This window comes from Pollachius pollachius (genome assembly GCF_949987615.1).
Source record: "Pollachius pollachius genome assembly, chromosome: 14".
NCBI classification, from domain to species: domain Eukaryota; kingdom Metazoa; phylum Chordata; class Actinopteri; order Gadiformes; family Gadidae; genus Pollachius; species Pollachius pollachius.
In genome coordinates, this window is record NC_136947.1 from 8,445,904 (window position 1) to 8,465,403 (window position 19,500).

General features: G+C 46.7%; 1 protein-coding gene across 1 annotated transcript in view; it reads right to left on the bottom strand.

The window, feature by feature from the left end:
- agap3 (ArfGAP with GTPase domain, ankyrin repeat and PH domain 3) overlaps positions 1-19,500 on the bottom strand; it is a 56,347-nt gene that overhangs the window by 31,699 nt on the left and 5,148 nt on the right. The window contains exons 2-8 of the mRNA XM_079750578.1: positions 15,520-15,578; positions 13,053-13,140; positions 9,236-9,321; positions 5,861-6,002; positions 5,258-5,392; positions 1,832-1,959; positions 663-856 (exon numbers count right to left, since the gene is read on the bottom strand). Coding sequence (XP_079606704.1) covers positions 663-856; positions 1,832-1,959; positions 5,258-5,392; positions 5,861-6,002; positions 9,236-9,321; positions 13,053-13,140; positions 15,520-15,578 — 832 coding nt within the window. The remainder of the gene's footprint in view (positions 1-662; positions 857-1,831; positions 1,960-5,257; positions 5,393-5,860; positions 6,003-9,235; positions 9,322-13,052; positions 13,141-15,519; positions 15,579-19,500) is intronic.

Below are 19,500 nucleotides of genomic sequence, written 5' to 3' on the forward strand. Positions count from 1 at the left end.
CAAAGATTTAGACAGAGCCGAGGGTCCAGGTTTGTAGAGAGAGGTGGGGTCGCTGAAGGGGTGCGTTTGGTTTACCTCTCGGACGTTTAGGGAAGAAAATAGAAAAGCGGTCGTGTTTTACCCCCACAGTGCTAAGAGTTGGTGCTGCCTAGAGTTTGCTTTTATCAGAGCAGAATAAAGCGAGAGAGAGGGAGAGAGAGAGAGATAGAGAAATATAGATAGAAGAAAAGAAAGAAAGAAAGAAAGAAAGAAAGAAAGAAAGAAGAAAGAAAGAAAGAAAGAAAGAAGGAAAGAGGAAAATAAATAGAGAATTAAAGAGATAAATAAAGAGAGGAATAAAAGGAGAAAGAAGAGGGATAGAAAGGAAAATGTGTTTTTTTGCTTTCACGCAGTGTTTTCTTCTCCTCATTTTTTATTTAATCGTTTTATTCTTTATGTTCTTAAACTCTGTTCCCCATTAAGTCTCGGGGTCGCCAGAGCGGTACTCCTGCCTTCAGGTGCTGGGACAAGGGGGGGCGGAGAGAGGGGAGAGGGAGAGGGAGGCGGGCTTTGGATTTCCGGGGACGGACTTCTCTGTCTCCCTCTGGTGGGCAACGTGTTCACTGCCGCGCACACCCCACCCTCCCTCCCTCTCTCCCTCCCTCCCCTCCCTTCAGTAGTGCGAGTGGGTGTTGCTCTGCATCAGCTGGCGCATACTTACTGTGAAAATGTTGGAGCGGCGCTTGGACTGCTTGCGGACGGGCGTGGGCGTGTTGGAGGCGGCGATGGTCTCGATGCGCATCTCCCGCTGGCTGATGCTAGGGGTGGAGGGCACCGAGGAGGAGTAGTCGCCGAAGGCCCCCCCGCCGTTGGCCGCCTGGGGGAGGGAGAGAGAGGGGGATGGGAGGGAGGGAGGGAGGGGGAGAGAGGGAGAGGGGGAGGAGATAGGGAGAGGGAGGGGAAGGGAGAGAGAGGGGGGGGAGAGAGGGAGGGGGGAGGGAGGGAGGGGGAGAGGTGGTGGAGGGAGCGAGGGAGGGAGAGAGGGGGGGAGAGAGAGGGGGGGAAGAATGGGGGAGAGAAGAGAGAGGGAGAGAGAGAGAGAGAGATACCGGCAGCAACACACAAAAGGGGGAAGAGGAGACGGAGGGAGGGAGAGAGAAAGTGTTTGAGTGATTGAGAGTGATAGAGAGAGAGAGAGAGAGAGAGAGAGAGAGAGAGAGAGAGAGAGAGAGTGAAAGAGAGAGAGAGAGTGATAGAGAGAGAGAGAGAGAGAGAGAGAGATAGAGAGAGACAGTCCCAGAAGGGGGAGGAATATGAGAGAGAGAGAGAGAGAGAGAGAGAGAAAGAGAGAGAGAGAGAGAGAGAGCGGCAGGAACCGAAAAGAGGGAGACGTATGAGGTGGAGAGAGAGAGGGAGAGAGAGAGACAAAGGACCGGAAGACGGAGGGAGGGATAATGAGGGAGCAGGAATGGAGGTACAATTTGTGTGTCAGGGGAGGCGGGAGGGAATCGAGAGATGGGAGGGGAAAAGAACAGATCAATGTTAGGAGGGTAAGTCAGAGAAGAACAACCAAGTGTGTAGTTTACGGCTGAAACCCAAAACGCTGGCTGAATTTCCCAACCGACGATTTACGTTGCTTTTATATGCTGTCTTTATATGCTTAATTTTATAATTTTTTTAATTGTTTTTAATTAGCGGTGCCTCAAAAAAGTACATGAAACATAAACACCATTAATAGGATAGATGATAATTTTCCAAAAATATATATAGGTAGGGCCCAACTGTTTTTTTTAAGCTAATTAGCGCTAACAGCTAGCAGCCTAGCCTAGCACTGAAGGGTTACCCGGGTTACCTGGTTGATGTGGACTGAAGGGATGGACGCGGAGGGGACAGACGAGTGGCTCGGGGAGTTGGGCAGGGACTTGCAGGGGCCGATGGACAGCTGCTGCTTTTTCCTCAGGGCCACTACCTTCTGGGCCACTGCAGACAAGACAACGACAACAGGTTAACAGGCAGGCGAGACAGCTGGTCAGACCGTCTGGTAGGGTCGGAGGTCCTGTTTGAACATTGGGTTGTCCTGGCCCTCTTCCTGTCACTATAACTTGGTGCTATGTAAACAGAGTGGGCCATATATTATGTATGGACATTTGTACTTCTCCTGTGGTCATGTTGTGTTATATATTACAAATAATGATTACCCTTCTAGGTAAACAAATCATACTAGTTCACATCGCTCTCTCTTTCTCTTTCGTTCCAAATGCAAATCACGCTCAGCCTCCCTATGGCTCCTAATAGTGAACAATATATTTCATAATAGATCATTATAGATTATTGATCATAGATCATAATAGATTTTTTAAGTCTCCGTAATCATTTGCATGGAGGAATGCCAAGTGATGCGCAATATGATTCTGCACCCACACCTGTATCCAAAAAAATAAAAGAGCATTTACATTTTTTCATTTGTCTCACAAAATGTTATCATAGCACGACTAATGCTGCAACCTGCGTGCCCTATTAGGCAGGACACCTACCTGCCTCCTACTCAGCCCTTTACGTAAACACAGTCCCACACTGATGTCAAACGCCGGCCACACAAGGACAGAAGGAGAGTTGGTTATATAAACCACCTCGTGGGTGAACACCGAGCAATATCATCTAATACTGCCGAGCAATATCATCTCATTCTGCGACGCATACAAATCATCCAAGCTGAGTGATTGAGGGAGGGAGTGAGAGAGTGGGTGAAAGAGACACAGAGACAGAGATAGAGAGACACATACAGAGACAGAGAGAGAGAGAGAGGGACAGAGAAACTGAGAGACAGAGAGCGAGAGACAGAGACACATAGAGACAGAGCGAGAGAGATAGAGAGAGACAGAAAGAGCCAGAGGGACAGAGAGAGACACATAGAGACACAGACATAGAGAGAGAGACAGAGACAGAGACAGAGAGCGAGTGACAGGGACAGAGAGAGACAGAGACAGAGAGAGAGAGAGAGGGAGAAATATATAGAGAGAGTGAGAGACACACAGAGTCCCTACTTAAAAAAATAAAACTAATCTATTTTACTTGACCGCACTAACGTGAGCCTGATAGCAGTATCAACCCCCTGAACTCCACCCTGCAGCTCAGGAGTCATGGCTCTCCATGTCGATGCTGCACACAGCCATTTGTCTCAAAGCGGGGAAAGAGACAAGAGGGGAGAGAGAAAGCGGGGGGAGAGAGACATGTGGGGAGAGACGTCGTGGGGAGGAGCCGGGCTGGTGGGGATGAAGGGGATTGGTTCGGTTTTATCTGGAAGGTGGCGGTGATGATGATAGGGTGGTCAGAGGCAGGAGAGGAGAGGGAGGCTGAGCGTGGTATGAATTAAGGAACGAGAGAGCCAGACAGCGAGAGAAAGAGAGAGAGAGAGAGAGAGAGAGAGCAAGACACAGAGAGACAGTGAGAGGGACAGAGAGACAGTGAGAGAGAGGGAGAGAGAGACAGAGTGAGGGAGCGAAACACAGAGAGAGACAGAGCGGGAGAGAGAGAGAGAGAGCGACAATGAGAGAGAAAGAGAGAGAGACAGCAAGAGAGAGACGATATCAAGTCGCAGTGACAGCTGGGGCTCTGCCACGCCGCTGGCTGATGCAACAGGGCTGCCGGGGTGAGGAGAGGAGAGGAGGAGAGGAGAGGAGGGGAGGAGAGGAGAGGAGAGGAGAGGAGGAGAGAAGAGGAGAAGAGAGGGGAAGAGGGGAGAGGAGAGAAGAGAAGAGGAGAGGAGAGGAGATGAGAGGAGAGGAGGAGGAGAGGAGAGGAGAGGAGAGGAGGAGGAGAGAAGAGGAGAGGAAGAGGAGAGGAAGAGGAGAGGAGATGAGACGCAGAGTGTGCCGTTTCTCTGTGTCTTTTAATTATTTTCAAATGGGGCTTCCGGAAGCAATTAAACGCAGCTTTGTGAGGGGAAAAAAAGGCGAAACAAAAACAAAACAATATACCCGCCCGTGTATCGACAGCCAATGAGCAGCGGCGAGCCAAACCCCTGGCTGCTGCGTGTGTGTAGCGGCTGTGAGTCGGGCGTGAAGCAGGCTTTCGGAAGCGCCGCAGGCCCTTAGGGGAATCTATTGAAACAAATGAGCTTTTTTCTAATGACGCCTTTCAGATACTTCAAACGCTTTTTGCATACTTCAAACGAGCGTGACACTTGAATATTCAATGCTGTGGGGCGGCGTGCTTACGGATCCGCCAGACAAAACATCACAATTTATGTTTGGAACGCCGTGAAGGATGCTGACGTGCGCGGAGGACACTCGTAGTTCGATGTAAATGTTTCGCAACCTCTAATTGTTTATTAATACGCATCATATCTCGTTTTATTTCCGCAGCCGGCAGGTTATGAATGGGCCAATGCTCCGGTATGTTCTGCACCCTATGCCCGTTTGCTCCTCGTCTTAAATTAAACCCCAAGGTCATGTGAAGACCGTTTCTTAAAATGGATCCTCATTATTATGACTTCCCAAGGAATAGAAAATGGTGCCTTACTTGGCCTAACCCCAACAGTGTCACATGACCACTGCTTTAGTCACGGGACTGCTGTCAATGCATCAGCGGGACGTGCCTCAGGAGGTAGAGTGGGTTCGCTGGGAACCGAAAGGTTGCTTGCTAGTGTCGAGGTGACCCTGAGCAAGATGACTCACCCTAACTGCTCCTGACGAGCTGGCTGTCGCCTTGCGTGGCTGACGCCGCCATCAGTGTTTGAAAGTGTGCATGAATGGGTGATTGTTAAAGGCAGTATTGTAAAGTGCTTTGAGTGGCCACTGGTTAGAAAAGCGCTCTATAAATGCAGACCATTTACCATCAACGTTGTTCACCTAAACATGCAAGACCTCGCTCTTCTCTATGTCATAAGGTTCATCATCGTCTGCTCCATCCTCCTTTTTCAAAATATAAAGATGATCTAGCTATCGAAATTTACCTCCAAGACTTCCAACCGCGGCATCGTCAACAAGAAAACAACAAGACCCTCGTGTCCGCCCTGAAACTAGCCCCTAAAACTAGCCCATGAAACTAGCTCCCTAAACAAGCCCATAAAACTAGCCCTTGAAACTAGCCCCTGAAACAATCCCTAAAACTAGACCCTGAAACTATCCCCTGAAACTAGCCCCTGAAACTATCCCCTGAAACTAGCCCCTGAAACTAGCCCCTGACGGGGGCATCCTCCGACTCAGGACAACACCAGGTCTGGTGTGTGTGTTCGTCTCTGCTGAAATCAAAACCAGAAGAAGAAGCTCTGTCTCACCGTCCTGGAAGACTCTCTCCACGTTGAGGCCGTAGGTGGAGCACGTCTCGTAGTACGTTGAACGCTTGAGGTCGTTGGACAGCTTCCTGGCCCGCGAGTCGTCGATCACGCGGGGGTTGGCGGCGCTGATGGCATCTAGTAGAGGAGAGGTTTGTCGATAAAGGTTCATCTTTTCAAAACGGTTCATCCTGATGGGAACTGATGCCCCGTGTGAGGTAAGGTGAAGTGTTCATGGTAGACATTTACATTTAGGGCATTTAGCAGACGCTAAACTCAAGCAACTTACAATAAGTACATTGGTAAGAAGAAAGAGAAACAACAATAAATCGCTTTTGGTAGATTCAGGATGTTCATGAAAGTGCCTAGCACTTACAATCGCTAGGTTAACCCATTCCCCGTATACGACAAAGCTAGCTAGGATAAGATGTTACACAATGCTAAGTATTATTTTTAAGTGCCAGGACGTACACCATACAATAAGTGCATACATTAAGTGCCAGGACGTACAACAGACAATAAGTATGTAAGAGGGGTGGGGTTGGGGGGTAAAGAGGGAAGCTATGCAGTCTAGGTGAACTCTGAACAAAGTAGACATTGCCGCACCTTGCGTTCCCACCAGCACCATGGGAACTTCCGCCGTGTTCCTGTAGTTGGACAGACGCAGGAAGTAGTTGAAGACAGTCTGGAAGCTGATCTCGTCCTCCAGGCTGAAGACAAACACCACCGCATCCACCCAGGCGGCGAACTAGGAGGGGAGAGGAGAGGTGGGGAGGGGGGGGTGGGGGGAGAAGAGACAGCAGAACAATAACAAACGTGTTAGAGAAGAATAAATCCCATGTAATTGTCGTCTCCTCAGGGATTAGTGGGGCCGGTGAGACGGTGCCTCGCACAATGCAGACGTGTTTAGAATGCATTGTGATGTTTCGGAGTGCATGTTTTATTTAACGAAGAAAGAGGGTGGTTTTTAAATACCAGCTTATTAAAGTTGAGGACACATTTTAAATTTATCCCTGAGAATACATTAGAGGGACGTTTTAATCTTTTAAAAATATTTCATGAATTTGAGGCCCAATTGATTAGAGTATTAATATATTAAGAGCCGCAGATGCTCTGAAATGCAGCATTATTAAACCGAATCAATCATCATGCAAAAGAGAATCCATTGTTGACTGAAGCTCCACGCACGGACACAAGGGGGCAGTGTTGCGCAAGCGTCGCAGCTCAACAAAACCCACTCCTAGGGATGGATATCAATTAACTGTCATGCTCTGTATTCCTGGCCCCCTTCTCTAATGCCCGGTCCTATCAGAGTCAAAAGAACCGCGGATTCTACTGAGGCCTATCATTGTACGTCACGGCTGAACGGAGGGGGAAACATGATACCGTGAGCTGAATACGTAAGTCACACCATTAGCTCCCAAGACTGCGGTTTTAAAGTTGAGAACCCGCAGAGGAGCCGACAGTTGGAAAATAAATGATAACGGTTCTCTCATGTCGCTGCTCCCTTTCATTCGGCATTCACACACACAGCCAGCCTGCTTAGCCCGCCGGGAATTAATTGCAAATGGAGCCTCTGCGAGCTCTGCACAGTGGTCTCCCATGAGCAGGAGGAGAAACATGACGGAGGCCTTTCATTATCAAGCTAATTATGCAGCCGGCCAGCCGCCAAGCCATGGAGCTAGCATAGCACTCAGACCCACGCCCGGGCCCAGCGGTATGCTAGCTGCTTATCAATAGCAAGACACACCTGGGCCCTATGATACACAAACAATTGTTGATGCTGTAACCCCTGGCGGCTATGAGAACATGAGCCCCGTCTTGAAACCATTACACCGAAACAACATTTATACAAGGCAGACAACACCTTTCCTTGAGCGGAAAGTGCACCGGCGTTGTAATTAGGTATGCTTATTGTTTCTAGCTGCTGCTACAACTGACAGGTTGGCCCTCTTGTCAGCACGAGAGCTGTTTTTTCTGTCAGCTTTTGGAAAACACCTTCCACGTTTTGTACAACTTTTTGTTTGACATGAGGCTGACATTTTCGAACTCGAAAGCGCTGGTGTTGTGTTTGACATATTTTTAGGGATAAACATTGTAGCCACCTGCTGGCCTGTCATTGTAGCCTAGAAGTTTCCAGGACTTCTCTGTCTCTAAAACAAACTCTGTATCCACGCAAGGCTATTGGAATTGTTTTGGTGTTCTCGTGAGGATGCAGAGATTTGTCTGGAGCGCTGTTGGTGTGTAACTTCTCATACTAGCCTACTTCCCGGGTGGGGTGGACAGGAGGTCTACTGAAAACGTTTTCAATGATATCTGTATGCATGTAGATGGACATGAAACCATCTTCTTCATACTTTGTTAAACACCTATGACACATTAATAAAATCAAAGAAATTAGTATTAGGATAGGATAGAAGAGGGATGAAGAATGAAGCCTCAAAGAATTAAAGGACAAACATTTTGGATCTAAGGGACTAATTGCAGACGGCAATTTTTGAAAAAGGCAAATTATTGCGCAAGAACGCTGTAGACCTAATCCGCAAAAGCGGGCAATGTAATCCTTTGGCTATTTGAATCGCTCAGAATATAGTCACATTGTGGAAATGATCCCTACAGAGAAAAATAAAATCTTTACATTCCACCTGATCTTATCTGTTTGTTATTGTGACCAACAGAGTCTCGCTCAAGGAGAAGTCTCACCAAAATTGCAGGAAGAGAATGGTGGAAACGTGAGAGAGGGCTGGAGTGAGGAGTGTTTGTTGTTTTGGACTACAACAAGTGTAGCTTAGTTTAATCTTAAGTACTGTGACTGGTACCACTATCATTTTACACTTCTGCTACTTATTTTGCATATATTTTTACATATTTTTATTTTGATTATCTATTTACTTTATATTGTATTGTTGCTGCTATGTTGAGGTGTATGGTTGTTGAGGAACCAAGCCTAATAATTGTACTCTTGTGTACTTATACAATAAAAATGTAAGCAATTCAGATTCAGATTCAGATTCTGAAGGACAGTTGAGATTGTAATGACAACAGGGACATTTCCTGCAACCAGGATATTTCAGAGCGATTTTTCCTTTCCTTTTCCATTTGGTCACAACAACAAACAGACTGGATCAAAGCAAAGGTTGAAAGTCACATCTCTCTGCAAGGATCTTTTCACTGACGTCATCATACAATCTGAGCCTGTCAATGGCAGAAACAAGCAGTCTTAGAGCGCGTAAATCGAAGGGGCGTCACTGTCCCTAAGGATCACATCGCAGCCCTGTTTTCACAGACTGCAGCTCCAGTGGTCTCACTCGGTTGTGGACCGATTTACAAAAAAATCTGTCTGCTTTTGTCCCTAACGCCTAAAATGATCACAAAATGAGGTTGAGAAATTGCAAAGTACATCTTTTAGCTTGTTTTGCATTGCATCCCTGTGTGTGTGGGGTGTGTGTGTGTGAGTGTGCGTGTGTGGCTGTATGTGTGTGTCCCCGTGTGTGTGTGTGTGTGTGTGAGTGTCCGTGTGTGTGTGTGTGTGTGTGTGTGTGTGAGAGAGAGGATGTGTCTGTCTGTGTGTGTGTTTGTGAGTGGTTGGGGAGAGGGGGAGTCACTTAGGGCCACCAAGATACTGTTGCTTATGTATCAACAAACACTAAGTAAAGCCTCCGTTTCATCCATACAAATACAATGATTACAAGGAGGGGGGTGGGAGGTGCGGGAGGGGGAGGGCACTAAAGAATTGCCATTGGCTGATTTTAGTCACAGCTCTGCTGCGGTCTTGAAACTGCCTTTTGTGCAGAACACCCAGAAAATAAATGAATACATACATAACAACAACGTCATAGAGGCGGCGGGGAAATTATCCTTCACCACCATCTCTTCCTCCTGCTGCAGTGTCGCTATACAAATAATCTCTGTTGACATTTGAGCTGCGTTAGAAAAGGCAGCAGATGGAATAAGAAAGACGGAAATGAAATAAGTACGTACTTGTAATTCTGGAGGCCCTCCCTCATCTCTGATCAGGAGGAGGTAGCTCTGTCCGTCCACCACGATTTCCTTCTTGAATCGACCACCTGGGAGGGGGAAAAGGCAGTACAGGGTTCATGTCATCGCAATCCATATATATCTATAGAGCCGATCTTGAGGTATTAGATGTTAAGCTAAGTCCATTTTATTTGTACAGCCCTTAATCACAGTGACATTCTCCGTGGACTTCAAACGTTATCACCCCCATGACTCAAGGCATTCAAGACCCATACATACTGCCATACGGAACACATCCCTATTGACAGTATGTACCCCTATACATAATTATAATGCAGGTGTATTGCTTTTGCTTTCATGGAAAAAGCGACCAAAACAAACAACAACTTTGAACCCCAGCCTGGGATGTCATCAAATATTTTTTGGTTATTTGGAGAAAAAAAATCGTTCTCCCTCCCCAAGGACCCCCAGCCTCCCTCCCTACGGACCAATCACGAGGCTGACAGGGAACCAGGTCTCGCTGAAGCCAATTACGTGGGCAGAAAATTGCCATTTAGCGTGTCTAATGCACAGCTGCCCGTGGAACCTGTTTGGTGCCACCGCACCGAGAAACAGCCGCCAGCCACCGACTCTCTATCCCCTGAAGCTCTGGTTACTAGTACACCCCCTTAGTGGTCTCTCCATCACAACACACACCTCAAACACTGGACACAAGGTGGAGAGACGGCTCGAAGGGAAGGCAATCTGAGAACAGTGGATGGAAAGAAATGTCTGCGCCTTATCGTTTTACCCTATCAGCTGGGGCTGGGCTGCTGCTCGTTTTCACCGGTGAAAGAATTCCGTTTTAGTCTTATATCTGTTTCCTCATGCTTCAGAAATTCCTGCGCATATACCGTTGCCGTTAGCACATCTCGGCGTGTATAGTGAGGGCTGAAAACCGCCGGGAATACCTGGCAGTAAATTGGATTTCGCATCCCCCATTTGAATGGATGGAGATAGTGCAGAGATTAAAAACACTCAGAAACCAGGGGCTTTGCGGCTGCAAGGTGTCCCTGGGTATGGAAACATTGATTTATGAATAACAAAAGAGAATGTGTTGATGGCAATCTGCCCCCACAATTCAATAACGTACAAATGCGAGCAGAGGTATGAACCGGCTGGTAATATAAATCAAAGGCGGAGTTGAATGGAGTCGACGTGAGCGCGGGGGTAATGTATGGCTTTTCACCGTGCGGCAGTTTGTTATAAGCATTTTTTTATTAACCGTAGTGCAAATTGGGTTGAATTTTAACCGAGCCAAGACGGAACTGTGAAACCAACACAGTCAGAATTACCGAACTTCTGCATCGCTTCTGTGTCAGCAGGTAGTATCACACACCCACAAAACACACAGACACACCGAACAGACACACACACACACTAACATACACACCGAACAGACACATACCGAACAGACACACACAAACATACACACACACACACACACACACACACACACACAAACACTATTGGCTCAAACCCACTGTGTGTGTGTGTGTGTTGTTCTGGTCCATGGGGGATGTTCTACAAGCACACACATCTACACACACACACATACAAACAGACACACACACACACACACACACACACACACGTCTGTATCCCAGCTACACTGTAAGCCTGTTAAGTCCACTTTAGCCTAGTTGGCAAATGGAAGAATCTCTTGAGATTCTCTGGTCAGCTCAGAGACCCAGTTGGATTGGGTAAAAGATTCAGAAAAAAGCCCAGTTGGCTGATTTTTGGTTTTCTATTGAAGTCAAGAGAAAGCTTCGAGGGAGATGAGGACAGAGAGGCGGACGCCAATGATTCAACTGTCTACAAATCTGGGTTTTATAACATGCATAAGAACAACATGTTTTCACACAATACCCACAACAGCCCGGGCGTGAACACCCCAGATAATAGCCTATTGTTTCATCAACCTCAGAGGATTCAGTGAACACACTTTGGAAACAAGGCATATTGATGATGAACGTGTGTCATACCGGTGGTTTGATTGAAAACACTTTTTCCAGGATGCTGTCTGTAAGACGATGACCTTGAGGTAACTGAATATTTACCAACGCACGCTAAAAGCTTAAAGGATTCATCAGTCATGATAGTCTTTCTTGTGGCGGCTTCTAATAAGAATTGTTTTCATGGCACGGTAAAAGGCTAGCGTTCTGCGAGACACGTTTTTATTAAACTTTAGACAGCGTCGCGAGGACATTGAACGGGGATATGCGCCAAGTTGTTAGGCATGCTCGACACGCAGCCAGCACACACTGCCTCCACACAGAGGCTCAGACCTTGACACCGCGCCACAATCCAACAGAGTTTCATCCGGTGTTGCCATGGCAACCCACCCTGGTGTTCAGTGCTGGTGCTCTCTCTCTCTCTCTCTCTCTCTCTCTCTCTCTCTCTCTCTCTCTCTCTCTCTCTCTCTCTCTCTCTCTCTCTCTCTCTCTCCCCCCCCAACTGAGGGACAAAACGTTGTGGGCTCCGCCCCGGACTGACTGAGCCCTTCTCTGCTACTAGTAAACACAGTTTTTCTCCCCGCATTGAGACGCTAAGGCTCTCTAAACAGGGCCGGGGGAAGGCTTGCTAATGTTAAATCTATTATTTATTTTGTTCCGGTCACCCATGGCAACACGTCAAAGAATCGAACAACTGGCATGTCGCTGGGTTTAGGTCGACACACATTCATCTAGAGAACAAGGAGGAATCAGAACAAACATGTCGCCCTAATTACACCAACAAAACTCACTCACTCCGGTGTGAAAAAATTGAAAAAAACGAAAAAAATGTTTCACCATTGATTTTTGAAGGACCTCCTTTTTGAAGGAGGATTCCTCTCCCTCGGTGCAGCGAGACGGCAGAAACTAATTACGCTCTTCGCGTTACATCCTCGCCGTAATTGCGGCAGAATGAAAAACGCTGTATAAGAAATACTTCAAAATCATCGGTTTAACCCGGGGTTCAGTGCCTCCACTGAGTGTTGAGGCGTCAGTGCTGCAGGCAGAGCCCGCCGTCTCTCTCCGTGACGGTTCTGCCGATAGAGGACATGAAAGGGGGTTTTATCTGTGAAGTCCACCTCGCAGACCAGGACCTGTGAACTGAAATCGCTCACGGTGGCCTCCTATATAATCTTTCCCTCACCGAACTCGAATAGAGCCGCTGATTCATCCGCTCTTCACTCTACTCGCTTAGTGTTGAGAAGTTTTTAAGGGGATGAGTTCTGCCTCGACTTAACTGGAGATTAAACTGAAAATATTCTGCGCTGCGGTTTTATTTTGGGGCTGTTTCAGGGGGAAGAGTAGAGAAAGGTCAGTTGGACTAAAGCTAGCATAGCTAAGTGATAGCTATGCTATCCATTAGCATTCATGATGTGTTCTGGCAGTTGGTATAGCCAAGACTACAACCCTTTTATTTTGGTGATGCAAGGCTAAGCTCCTTTATTAGGCCTAACTCTTTTGAAACAAATCACATTTCTCATGAGTAAAGAACAATTTTGTGTATATAACCCAATAAAAAGATTGGTGGTTCGATTCTCCATTCAACCGGGGTATGTCTGTCTGAATGTGACGCAGTTCCCAGATGCGACCACTAGATGGGGGCGATGCGCAGGGGATCGGTGCGCCGGCAGCCAGACGCAAGAAAAAGGAACAAGAGAAGGAGAGGGAGGCAGGGAAACGTAAACACTCGCGGTATTCATGTGTTCCTGTGGGGGTATCCTTTAATGTGACAGCCTCCCTCCCCCACCCTGTGCAGAGCTGTCTCGTTCCCCTATTATTGTCCTCACCTTCGGGAGATTCCTCCTGCACGTATGTGCCAGTCAGGTAGCGATGGACCAAAGCAGACTTCCCGCTGGACAGATTACCCACAATGCCCTGCAAACACAGAAAAAACATAGCATTTTATTAGCAAGCGAGGGAAAAGGCAGGTTACACAACAATGCAGGGCATTCCCTTAGAACGTGACCTTTGAGCTCACTTTACCTTCACCCAGGGTGACGAGGGGATCGACATGAATAATAAATACGCAAACATGCACTTGTTTTCTCACGATTGCTTCTATGCACTGCATCTGACTGCTGTTTTATTGGGAATAGCACTTTTGCTATGTTTTCGTAGTTGCTCCAATATCGATCGTATTACTTTCGACTCTTCCTCTTCCTCTTCCTCATCCTCAACCTTGGAAGCCACTTTGGACGACAGCGTCCAAAGGCAAAAGGGGATGAGTGTTTTAGGTCGATCGGTGGGGGCTTTTATTGTGAATGTTGTGCTCTGTATGGCTACACCCATACATAGGCTGAAACGTGTGTCCAAACGCAAAGGGGAGATAAGGGGTTTGGTGGAGGTGTGGCAGGAGGGGGCTCTTATTATGGAGCTTGTGCTGGTAATGGCAACATGCACACAGAGGCTGAAACATCGGTCCAAACGGCTTCCAAACGCAAAGGGGAGATAAGGGGTTTGGTGGAGCGGTGGCAGGAGGGGACTTTTATTGTGAAGGTGGTGCTGGGAATGGCAACATGCACACAGAGGCTGGAACATGAGTCTGGTCCCCCTCCCCCGCTGCACTGGGCCGTCCATAGTCGGTGGGCGGTAGAGCCAGGTATGGTTCTAATTACTGGTTAGTCCGACACAAAGGAGACTGCGCTTTGGGTTGTTTCAAACACAAACAGGCCCCCCGAAACACGCCTAAACAGCTATGGACACACCGGTGTGTGTATGTATATATACTTATATATATATATATATATATATATATTTTTTTTTTTTTATATATATAGGACGCAGGACCGCAAAACAGATGCATATTAATACATCTAAATAGCTATGGACACAATGATGCGTTATGTATCGGACACAAGACCGCAAAACACACATATAGAGAGAGAAAAAGACGGAGATTGAGAGAGACAGAGAGAGAGAGAGAGAGAGAGAGAGAGACAGAGACAGAGAGAGAGACAGAGAGAGAGACAGACAGAGGGAGATAGAGAGAGCGAGAGAGAGAGAGAGAGAGAGAGAGAGAGACAGAGAGAGGGATACAGAGAGAGAGAGAGAGAGAGAGAGAGAGAGAGAGCCAAGACACAACATAATGTCGGAGAACACAGAAAGTAGAAGGAAAATAGAAAGTGCAACATGACAAGCCATCCGGCCAGCTTGCGATACGGTCCTCATAAAATCCACTCGCTGCATCAGCAACAGTTGCAAGATGAAAGGCTAGACTGTCTCCTGTGGTACGTCGCCCTCGGGAGTGGAGGCTGGAAAGCATTATGAGCTGCCCCCCCACTTCATAATGATTAAGGCAAACACCAACATGTCGTTAAAGGCTGTGCCTAGCGGCTCCTATAGGAGCATGTTTTAACTGCACACACAACAATAGTGTGAGATTCTGTGTGTAGTAAGGCTATCGCCATTACTTCAAAGGACCTGACACATGAATAACCCGACGAGGAAACCGGGGGAAGATTAAATCATTCAAATGAGACAGGAGATCATCCACCTTTGCAACCGTCACAGGTGGAATATTGTTTTTTTATCGCACACCCTAATGAAGTACATTTTACATATTCCTGTGTGAAGGCCTGCTAATTAACAGGTTGCAGCCCTGAAAGTGAATACACTGTGTTTGAAGTCTGACGTGTTTGAAGTCAGAGCCAGTATCCGTGATCGGATTTTCAATAAATATCCCTTCTCGAACAGTATACCGTCACTTTCATTGAGGTGATCAATTTTTCCATTCGATTTTATTTGTATACTCCTTAATCACCGGTACAGTCTCAAAGGGCTTCTCAAAGTTGTTATGCATAGCGTAGGGGAGAAATATATAATTCACATTGTTCAAGAAATATCTAGCCACCACCTCAGTGAATCAGGGCGGCATACTGTAGATGCTTTTAGTATTCAAGTCACATGGGGGACATTAGCAGTGTGATTAGCCGCGGTCGCGTACGGATCAAGGGTAAGCTAACCCAAAACTGCCACTCAGCCTGCGTGTCCGACTGCGATGCTCTCCTGCGTTGCCATGCCATCGCATCTCATTAGAAATCACCACGTTCCGTGCCAGGGACATCCGTTCCTTGTTTGTCGACTTTCTTCCAACTGTTCTCATGTATAATGCAAATAAAATAAATCCAACATTTAGCGTGGACTGATGTGTCCTCGTTCACGTTCACATCCATATAGAATCGGAGTTAGAATCCCTGACCGACCTGACATACTGAGTTAACAAGGTTTAGTACAACAGAAGTTACAGCTACTCACCACTTTCAGCTCTGGAACTGATCGACTCAGTGTCCATTCTTGGCTGTTGACGAAGGAATCTACCGGAAGAAAGAAAAGAAAAAACAAGGCAATGAGCAACATTAACATTCAAATTTAGCAGACACTTTTATCCAAACTGACATACAACCGTTCATACACACATTCACACCCCGGCGGCGGAGTCAACCACGCAGGGCGACAGCAAGTTCGTCAGGAGCAGTTAGGGTGACGCGTCTTGCTCAGGGACACCTGAACTCGCTAGGAGCAGCCGGGGATCAAACTAGCGACCTTCCTGTTACAAGTCAACCCGTATGTCCTGAGCTAAACCAACCCCAAAATCAACTTCTTGGTTGTTTGTGTTTTGGACCGTTTATCGTTATAGTTTGTGTCCGATTGAAATTGCTTCTGTATTCAAGGGTGTACAGATTTGCATAACACTGCATTTACACTATTGACCATAAATAATAACATTTCGCCCACCATAAGAACATGATTGCGTTTAATATGAAATAAATCCTAATCGTAACTTGTTTGCCCTTTGTCCAACCACATTAAATCCATTTATTTATGTATTTGCATTTTTGAAAACTAATAACTGTTGATTTGCAGAATCCCTGACGTTTCATCATTTGGCACAGCAACGTTTAATCAAACTATTTGAAGAGGAAAGCCATAGATTATCTGGCCTCTCATTACTTTTGAAAAAAAAGAGCATTTACAGGCTTAACGTGAAATGCTTTAATTCATACCTAGTTAGACAGGCAGGACAGAGCAGTCTCTCAAGGTACAGAGACACACCAACCCTAAAACCACAGCCGTCTTTCAATGAGCTGCAGAGCCAAACTAATGTGTCAAAACAAGTATTACACCAAATCCCCAGCATCCTCCTCCACCACCCCCATTCCCCCGCTTCCTGTTTGGGTTCAAGGATTTCCCAACACCTGAAAACCCATGAAGATGCCAATCTCTAATGGACGGGGGTAAACAACTTGTCTAGAAGGAAGCGAGGTGAAAGAAAAGAAAATGTGGAGTCCACACTTTTTTTCTCCCCCTCCACCCAAAACAACGAAGCACTCAGATAAGCTCGCAGGAAAGCTACAAAGAGCTTTCCGGGAGTGTTCCAAACAGCGTTACGGAGAGGTAAAGAAGAAAATGACATGGATTTAAGAGAGGTATGCGTCACTGACACTTAAGTCACCCCCATTGTCCTCTTACTGATTGCATTTGTCAACCCCACTTTGCAGCAAATCAGTAGCAGTGTGAATCTGTAACAGGTTGGAGAAGACCACGCTGCATACATATATCTACAAATTAGTATTACCAGTCTCTCTCTCCTGTCACGGATCAATTCTCCTACGCAGAAAATAAGGGAATTTGTTAGAAGCACACAGGTCTGGGATTCTCGGTGGTGCACAGCAGAGATGTATTTATACCCCACAATCCCACTGGTGAGTGTTAGCACAGTACTAATCGCTAAGCCCGATCAATACCGCTCTGACACCTCGTCAGAAAACCAGAACATGGACATTGGTTTTGATTAAGCGCTCGGTGCCTCTGTGTTTGTCTTTGGGTATTAACAGGTACATTATGAAATAAAGTTACTTTTAATTGGTTATCCAGAGTGACTTGCGTTCAGACACATACATGAGGGAACAGACAGGCGCTGGGCATCGGTTAAGAATACCCACAGGTCAGGGGATTGAACCCAGCATCTTTCAACTGGGAGTGGAACCCCGGGAAATGATTTGAACAAAGATTTGAATGAAACCACATGGGGAAAGTAGGGTCGGGATTCCGCTACTATTTAGCTAATGTCGGTGGTGCCTCTAATAGCATCAAAGAGGGCCATCAGACGGCCCTTTCTGGGGTAGCTACACCAGGGTTTAGAGGGCCACTATCGCACAATTGCCTCTTTGTTCCAAGTAAGGCACTGCAGCTCCTAGACTAATTTCTCTTTCATCATTGACCAGTAGACCACTTTGCCTTTTTCTTCTTTCTTTTTTTACAAATTTAAACACAACTAAAAGTAAAATAAAAAGTAAAAAAAAAAAGAAAATAGAAAAAGGGAAAATCCTCCCGGCATTCAAAAGTTAGGTTCCCCGGTCTTCAGCCCATTAAACGGCCCATACAACCCGTAGAACACATGTTATCCTCTCATTACTCAACAAGGAGGAGGAGGAGGACAGTGCGAGACCCAGCATGCCCGGACACGTACCACGCAACCGCTCGCAACGCGCTGTGCTATCGAGAACGGCACGATGATGATGATGAGGGGGGCCATACTCAGGAGTGGAACACACTCCCCCCGCCCCGTACTCAGGGCTGCTCTAACGTAGCTTAATTGAGTTCATGCCCTTTCCTCTGACATCATTCTCTAAATATGTACCAACCCACGAAAGACCTGAAGGCCTTGAAACGCCGGTTTGAAACCGCACGGATCCCGCATCGGCAACGCAGAGCGCTTGTGGGGACACCGGGTTCTTTGTCTCGGTCGTGCGAGGGGGAAAGAGGAAAAAGCCCAGATCTATGAAGCCAGCTTGTTTGTCATGTTTCTCGGGCGACTGCACATGTCTGTTTGAATAACAATAATCCAATGGCGGCCGTTCTGAAGCACAATCCCTCGCTTTCATTTATTTCTCATGGAGGGGAAGGATTCTGGGGAGGGGGGGGGGGGGGGGGGGGGGAAGAAGAGAAAAAATGCAGCGAGGGCAGAACTCTGTGGTGTGGTGCACATGTGTGTGCGTGTGTGTGTGTGTGTGTATTTTTTTGAGTGTCTGGTGTGTGTGTGTGTGTGTGTGTGTGTGAGTGTATTTCTCTGTGTGTTTCTGTGTGAACGTGTGTGTGTGTTTGTGTGTATGTGTGTGTGTGTGTGTCCGTGTGTGTGTGTGTGTGTGCTTGCACGTGTCTGTGCAAGCGCTGCTTTCTACGCACACATGTGGACGCGCCGTGGTTTGGGGGAATGATAGAGCGACCTTGAGGTCTGCACCGCCTTTCTGAGTCGGACCGTGCTTCTCAGCCCTGCTTTTCCAGCCGTCCACAAATGGCAGAGGGAGAATTTAGCCAGCAATAAGTATTTTTACATCCCTCATTTGCAAACCGCACCACTTACTCCGCCGAAAATGACATTCCCTTGTCTGACTGGGATTGTATTTATATGCTTTAGACGTGCAGTGCACCTATTGACATAATATTATCCAATCATTACTCAGCTCTGTGGGGCCCACTGCTCTACAACAAAAAGCAGGACTCAATCCACACACACAGAGCAACGACAAAGTTGCTTTGCTGACCCTCATGAACAGCGAAAGGGTGATTTCAGTCTGAAAAGATAAGTGACACAATCATCAGCAGTTAGCAAATGATTGTAAATCTATACGGAGGCCAGCGCCGACTAAGCCCTAATGATTAGTTGTCCCCAGCAAAGTAGCATTGATTGCTTCCTTGGGGAATAAATTTGACCAACCTGTCGACAGAATAGAGAGATCTCTTGGACAGGCGATAAGCCGATGGGGAATCATGTTTCCCTTCATAATGTTAATTGACCACATTTGCAGATTCAACCAATGAAGAATGGCAGTATTAGGAAATCTTGTTTCCCCGGATAATGTGCATGTGTAAACACACAATGATTAGCCTTGAATTATTTAGTCATTAAAAGTTAATCCCCAGACATAATTACTTCCATTTTGCCAGGACATATGCTAGGCCTTGCAAATAAATCCAAGCGGCATTGTCTCCTAAACTTTTTAGATTGAAAATCTTTCTTTCAAAAGTTGCAGAAGACAGAAAACCTAATTATTTCTGCAGACAGGAGAAACAGTGGCAGTTTACCGCAGCTCACCATCAGCCACTGCAGTACAAGTCTCCAGTGATCCAGAGCCGCCACTAACCTCACCCTGACGGAGACGCAGCAGTGACAGGGCCTTAAATAAATCAGATTTAATTATTAAAAAAGACATTGAACCTTCCCTCCATGCCTCC